Source organism: Oryzias melastigma, linkage group LG4 (assembly GCF_002922805.2).
Source record: "Oryzias melastigma strain HK-1 linkage group LG4, ASM292280v2, whole genome shotgun sequence".
In the NCBI taxonomy this organism is placed as follows: domain Eukaryota; kingdom Metazoa; phylum Chordata; class Actinopteri; order Beloniformes; family Adrianichthyidae; genus Oryzias; species Oryzias melastigma.
Window position 1 is genome coordinate 13,171,057 of NC_050515.1, and position 7,251 is coordinate 13,178,307.

Sequence of the window (7,251 nt, forward strand, 5' to 3'; positions counted from 1 at the left end):
ATATATATATATATATATATATATATATATATATAGAACTTTTTGGTAAGAACCCTACTCGTGGTGTTTGGAGGAGAAATAATGCTGAGGTGCATCCAAAGAACACCAAACCTACTGTAAAGCATGGGGGTAGAAACATCATGCTTTGGGGCTGTTTTTCAGCAAAGGGACCAGGATGACTGATCCGGATAAAGGAAAGAATGAAAGGAGCCATGGATCGGCAGATTTTGATTGAAAACCTCCTTCCAGCAGCAAGGGCATCGAAGATGAAACGTAGCTGGGTCTTTCAGGATGACAACCATCCCAAACACACTGCCCGGGTAACGACTTCATTACAAGCATTTTTAAGGTCCTGGAGTGGTCTAGCCAGTCTCCAGACCTTAACGCCATAGAAAATCTTTGGAGGGAGTTGAAAGTCTGTGTTGCCCAGCGACAGCCCCAAAACATCACTGCTCTAGAGGAGATCTGCATGGAGGAATGGACCAAAATACCAACAGCAGTTTGTGAAAACCTTGTGAAGACTTTCAGAATACATTTGAGTGATGTCATTGACAACAAAGAGGATATAACAAAGTACTGAGCTGAGCTTTTGCATTGACCAAATACTTATTTTCACTATAACTTACAAATAAATTATTTTCATAGTTGAGGTATACCTCAAATTCAGGCTTCTTTATATTTTTAAGTTGTAGAACTTGGTGACTGACTGAAGTGTGTTTTGCCCCACTGTATATACACATACGTACATTATAAAGATGCTCAGCAAAAAAAATAAATCATAATAATTCCCAATTATTTTCATGTTTGTAAATGAAACAGGAAGTTTGAAATCTACAAGGTGTTTTAACAACTCAAAAGGTGGAAATACATCCATCTAATTGACACACAATTATCCTCCACCTGAAGCCTGACACCAGTTTTAAGTGTTGATGTTTGGACTGAAACAGCGGTGAGAACTCACCAGTGCAGAGCTGTTAAATTCATCCCGTAAAAGCAACATTTCTGATGCGCTGTATCTTTTCATGGTTTCATAGACAGCCAACTTTGAAGATTTTTATCCGGCGTTTAAAAAAAAAAGGTGATTTTCTGGTTTAGACAATAAACTTAAAAGAAAATCAAAAACAGGACTGAGTGATACCTAGAGTTCGCTAAATAAAGTTCTTTGATTTGCTTTGAAAAAGGAATAGTGGGACATGATTTAGTGTATAGGCACGTATATTTATCTGATTATTACCTGGACATTTTCTTCTTGTAATTAAGTGATCAGGTTTTTTCTAGAATAACAATATATGTTAATACAAAATGACACTTTTTTTCTTTCTTTCTGGTAGTTCTTTGTGAATGCCCCTCTGCCCTATCCCTTTCTGTGACCTTATACGGACCAGTAGGCTTCATTAGTACATTACTGCACTAATGAGCCAGTTTCTAAGCTTCTGATTAGGTTTGTGGCATTGAAAGCTTGAAGGATGGTTGGACTGAAGGAAAGTTACAGTATGTGTGAAATATAGATGACTGATAAGATGAGTTCTGCCATAATCCCAGGTTTAGAACACGCACTATCAGAACTCCATCAAATGTGGACTGGACTAAAGCCACTCACAGAAAAAAAGCGCCTCGGGTCTAAAAAGCACTCATTCCCAGCTGTTGGATGTAACTAAAAATGAGTGCGCATGGATTATTTTCTAGATTATAGTCTGGAATGCTTCCAGATATGATTCAAGCTGCAGGGTAAAAGAGTTAGTCATTTTTAACCCAACATTTTATGAACAGTAAATCCATATGTTTTGAATTCTAGTGTATACTTTTTGTGAAGTGTGCCTACTGGGCAGTCAGTTCTGAGGTTTATGGTCAAGATGGTTAGAAAATCTTGAAAACAGAAAAGTAAGAATGTGCACTCCGATCATCTTTTGATCTTTTTAAGTGTTGTCAGTGGTCTTTTAATTATTATTATGTTGTTTTTAGCCAAAATCATTGCATTTTTGTTGTTTTCTAGGACATAGTTTCTGCAGGGCGGCTATAGTTAATTGAAAATTCACCTCTGAGTTGTAGGTGGAACTGTTAGCAGGGAATAAGTCTGCCCTAATTTCCCATCATCCCTTTGTTTACACTCTCTCCCACTAGTTTACAGCCCCTCACAACCCCAAACTAACATTAGGGTGCAACAAAATGCTCTTGATTCACAATGATTTATATAAAGAAATACTTGAAAATGCCATTTTTTGCTTAATTTTCTATGCATGTGTCCTTCATCATTAGAAAAATGCCACAAGAACATGTTAAAAACACAATTTTCATCTGTAATCTACTTCTATGAAAACACATGTTATGGTAAAGTTCATCAAAAAAAAGAACTCTGTCATCTCCTAAAATTTTAACACAACTTTTCAAAATAAAAGCATTTAAATCAGAAGAACACAGTTCATATGTTGCCATGGAAACCTTTCTTGTCAGGGTTTGACCTGCACTGGGCCTGCAGAACTTGTCCATCCACAATAGCATGATTTCTCTATTTCTCTAGTCCTTAGCCCTCTGTTTCTACATATTTTCCTGCTCTAACTCATCTGATTTCAACAACTGTGTCATCATTAAGCCTCTGCAGGGCTCGACAGAGAACCCATGAGCTGGGTCAGGCGTACTGGAGCAGGGAAGCGCGTAAATCCAGAAGTGTTGAAGGCCCCGAGGACCAGGGTTGGGAAACAATGGGCTAACTCAAAATGAACCCAGCACAGCGCTAAAGTTCTGCCAGGCTCTATAGAATTAAAGTATATTGAATGGGAAAACCACAAGCTGCCTTTGAAAGTAATAATATGTATCTCAGGAATTTTGCTTCCAATATAAAGTTAATTATCATCTCTGGTACCTTTAAAAGTCTCACAAACAGCTTGAAAATAAAATATAAATTCAAGGGGACAAAATATGGTTCAAAATCAGATTCTATGCAGTTGAACATAATCTTTCTATTTGTTTTGGACTTTTAAGACTGAGGAATAAAAGACCCTAGTCTCCACTCTGTAGAACAAGTGTTCTAAAAGTTAATATCACAAAACCCACATAAGTCTAGAAACTCATCCAGTGTCCACAAAGGGACAAAAGCGAGTGGAGGTGCATCCAAAAACTGTGAGAGTCTCAATGCAATAAAATAACTAAAGTAGGCAGATACAATAGATTATTTAGGCCCCAAAAAGAGGAACAATATTTTAGATTATAATCAAGATTTACCGTTCTAATATCTACATATTCAGCAAATCTATAATGAAAAAAGATTATGGTAAAGTTCATCAAAAAAAAGACCTTTGTCATCTCTTAAATAACATTTTAACACAACTTTTCAAAATAAAAGCATTTAAATCAGAAGAACCCAGTTCCTATGTTGCCACGGAAACCTTTCTTGTCAGGATTTGACCTGCACTGGGCCTACAGAACACCTTGGGCCCAAAACAAGGCCCGCTCTTTCACTGCAAGAACAATGAAGTCCATTGAGATGGCATCACTCCCGACGTCAACGAAATCATGATTTCCCAGAGTTACCTTTCCATTAAACAATGGAGCTTCTTTGCAACAGCTATCCCATGACACGCACTTTGAGAATGTGAAAAAGCAGCTTCTGTTAGCACAAAAACAAGCCCCATTATCTATCAAATTCCCAAACAGATTGTAAATTGTCTTCAATATGTGTTCTGGAGTAAACTCAAGTTCGTTTAGGCCACGGTGTCACACAGACTGTGAAAACAGCATCTGTCGTTTGTTTTTTAACCTTTCATACTATAAACTAACACAATGAGATGTCAGACATTATTGATGGCAGAAGCTACCTGGGGGTGTGTGCCAAAGTGAAGCGGCGCTGCAGAGCAATGCTGCGGTTTAAGAGGAGCTTGCGGAACAGCAGCGGAGAGTGACGGGGGGAGCTGCGAGGAGAACCGCAGGGGGACATCCTGGGGGATCCGCAGGGTGAAACAGACGGCGACTGTGGTTTCAGCTTGATGGGCTGTGAGTCGCTGTACGGCACGGATCCCGTCTCCCCAGGGCTCTCCCACAGGGGCTCAGTCATCCTGGTTCACTGCTGGACAAACGTTTCCTGCTACAGCTCTCTTCCTCTTGACAGGTAGTCCAACTCGTCCATCTCACGGCACAGGTACTCTTTACATTTTATTTTCTTGAAAGTCTAAATTCTGCTGACTCACTTCTCGTCTTCCTCCTTGAAGGTATTCTTTCCCTAAAGAGCCATCTGCAAGAAGTCCTGTTGATGGACACGAACATGAGTGCAGGAGTGAGCCCTCCCCTTAGCGGTAAGCTGTGTTTACACAGCTCTGAGCTCTGCCTAAATATGGCCAGGCTTGAATTATAACGTTGCAAGCTCATGCCAAGGGTGAGCTAGATGTGTCTGACAAGTGAATTGGCAACCAGCAAGTGCACCGGTTTACATCTGCTTCCCTGCACCTCTCTAAAGAGCAGCGGTTTCAGCTTTTCTTGTGGAGACGAATGCCAGAGCTGCAGGAGGAGGCCACAGTTTTGTTTTTTTTTTTCCTATTGGTCACCAAGGCCTCAGCTCCGTCTAAAAACAGAGCATGCTTGAGATAAAAGGTATCAGGAATCTTGGAGATGTCACTTTAACTTTTACTGCTATCTTAAGTGAATAGCGCTTCTCCAGAGAGGCTGGCTGGTAATGGAAAAAAATAAAAAAAGCATCTCTGATCCATAGATGTGAAGCTATCCAAATCTTCACAACCTTGCAAATTCAGCCAAAACATACACACCGACATCCTCAATCTGCTGGTAACTAGGCACAGCAGAGATACATACGCAGGAGGCTGTAAAAGTATCAGCGGTGAGCACTTGAACCAAACAATAAACGCACACAGCTCAGACATGCTTGAATCATAAGGTGGTCAGCTGTGCGTTTCAGGACGGTGTGTTCTGATGTTTATCAGCGAGCGGCTTAAGCCTGTAGCAAACAAAAGCAGAAGGGAGTTCAGAATATTTTGTCTACAAGGGGGATCTGGGAGCACGTGTTTTATTGGATTAAATTGGCACATCTCCCGTCAGAAAACAGACTAAGAACGTGGAATTAAGATACGAATCTTAAATGTTTAACTTTCATCTCAAAGGGTAACCAAACCCTAAATCAACTTTTTTGGGCCTCAATAAATGGGGTTTTAAAAGTGTTGATTGTTGCCAAATTTAAAAAAAATTAAAATAAACCGGTAATTCTTGAAAATATAGTGAAAAACCGTCTGTGTGCTGCCCCCTACAGGTTTAAACGAGGTATTGCAGTTGAATATTGTGATTGGTCAACTGGTGTAAGTCTCAGAAGTTTGATGTCACAAAGCTCTGCAGCTCCAGGATGAAACACATGCCCCCCTTTGATTCATTGACGGTCGTTAGCTTTAGCATGACTCGTAGTAGGTGTTTCACCTTCACTTTTCAAAAATCTACTGGCTTACACAACTGTCCAGTAGACTTGGAAGTTAGGGAACAGAAGGGGGCGGGTTCAAGAGCCTACCTAAACCAGCACAGCCACAAAATAGGTACTGCGCTGGCTGCAAGCCGTCTTGATGACTACAGAACAATGGATTGTGGGAAACTGTGTCCTGGCAGTTCTTGTGGTTCGACGTGACGCTGATCAGGAATAACTGGTGCTAAATGAAGGAAATCTGTGTTTTTATAACTCTTTCTGGAAGGTAGTTTTATGGAAGATTAGTTTTATTAATCTAGCGGCTATTTTTTATCTGTTGTCCCCTGACAGATGGTAAAAATAATATAAAAGACATAAAAGCACAGACCATCCTAAGGAGGAGTGGCTTATTAAAATTTCCCCAACTCTATCAATGGTATATGTGGCGTTAACCACAAATATCTGGCTAGCTCCCTCATTTTTTAACCGTTTTTCACAAAACATGGCTCGAATTAATGCTTAGAAAATTGTTGATGGTGTGGTATATTTACATTTTTATTATCTCTAAAAAGTAAGTTGCAAATAGAGCAAGAACTGTCCCTTCTAGTGTTACAGCAACATAAAACTAACCTGTCAATCATAGATCTAAGCCACACCTCCAATTTTTAAAACTTTAAAAACATACATTTTTAACACCTGAGGCGTCGCCTGTGACACCTTAAACAAAATCTTTAACATACTGTAACTTTATCGTGTTAACGGTTGAAAAGTTACATTAAATCTAAGAACATAAACACTGGAGCTCTGGTGTTAAAGGGTTATTTGACGGATTATAAGTGTGTGTGGACACTTACGTGTTCTGTCACATCTATATGTTGGTTGCAAATGCAACAGTCTCAAGCTTTACTTTCCATGAAGAACAGACAACACTGTGAGAGGGTGAGTAATACAATTAAAAGAATTAAGACTCATGACTAATGCTCCAGAATAGAATTTGTGTTTTTCTTCTGGCATTAACTATTTACTCTCTGTGTGCATCTCCAGGTAAATTTGATTACATCCGAGACACAGAGGGGCTCAGGAGTCTGGGCTGAGGCCTAATAGTGGGGGTGGGCTGATTTAATTCAGAGGAGGGAAGCAGGGGTCACTGGAGTGAGCTCATCAACCAAAACACAGCTGTTGCATGGTGTAGTACCACGTCTGGCCACCAGAGGGCTCTCACACACAAAAACAGACCTGTTTGACAGATGTGAAATAAAAAAATTCCAGTGTGCCTATAACCTGTTGGGATTTGACTTTTAAAAAATTCATGTGCATTGCTCGGGCTTGTTGGAAAAGCCTCCTCCCTGCAGTTTGACGAGTACAATTCTACTTCATAAAACTCAGGGAGGGACGATTTTGAACTTTTAACCTCCGAGTCAATCCACATGATTTACTGACGCTTATCTCTGGGACTGAAAGCTCCATGAGTGAATATGAAATATTTAAAAAAATACGCAAATCAAGCAAGTGCCTCCTTTAAAGGATTGGATTTATGAGTCATTTGGGACAAAAGACAAGAAGCTGAATTCCACGTGTTCTAATTAAGTGACTAATGCTGGGACATGTGGAACTACTTATCAGACTGAGTCACAAACTCTTCTGTTTCCAAGCAGATCAACCAACTCATTACCGGAACTAAATAGATTGATTTATGTAAAAACAACAACAACAAAAGTATGTAGATTTTGCATCCTTTGTGTAGTTGTGATTAATTCATCTGTGAGAGAAATTTAACCAAGAAGTGATCAAAAAATAGATTTTTTTGTGGAATTTCAAGCCAGTACGAGTCCTGAGAGATCTTTTCAAATGTTTTTTTT

General features: G+C 39.6%; 1 protein-coding gene across 2 annotated transcripts in view; it reads right to left on the reverse strand.

Annotated features, from left to right (window-relative positions):
• Positions 1-7,251, reverse strand: part of pde4cb (phosphodiesterase 4C, cAMP-specific b) — a 111,527-nt gene that overhangs the window by 45,876 nt on the left and 58,400 nt on the right. The window contains exon 1 of one of the 2 annotated variants that reach the window (XM_036211536.1): positions 3,813-3,946. The exons of the other annotated variant lie outside the window; for it this stretch is intronic. Coding sequence (XP_036067429.1) covers positions 3,813-3,931 — 119 coding nt within the window. The 5' untranslated portion in view covers positions 3,932-3,946. Of the gene's footprint in view, positions 1-3,812; positions 3,947-7,251 lie in introns of those variants that run through there. 2 annotated transcript variants of the gene reach the window in all.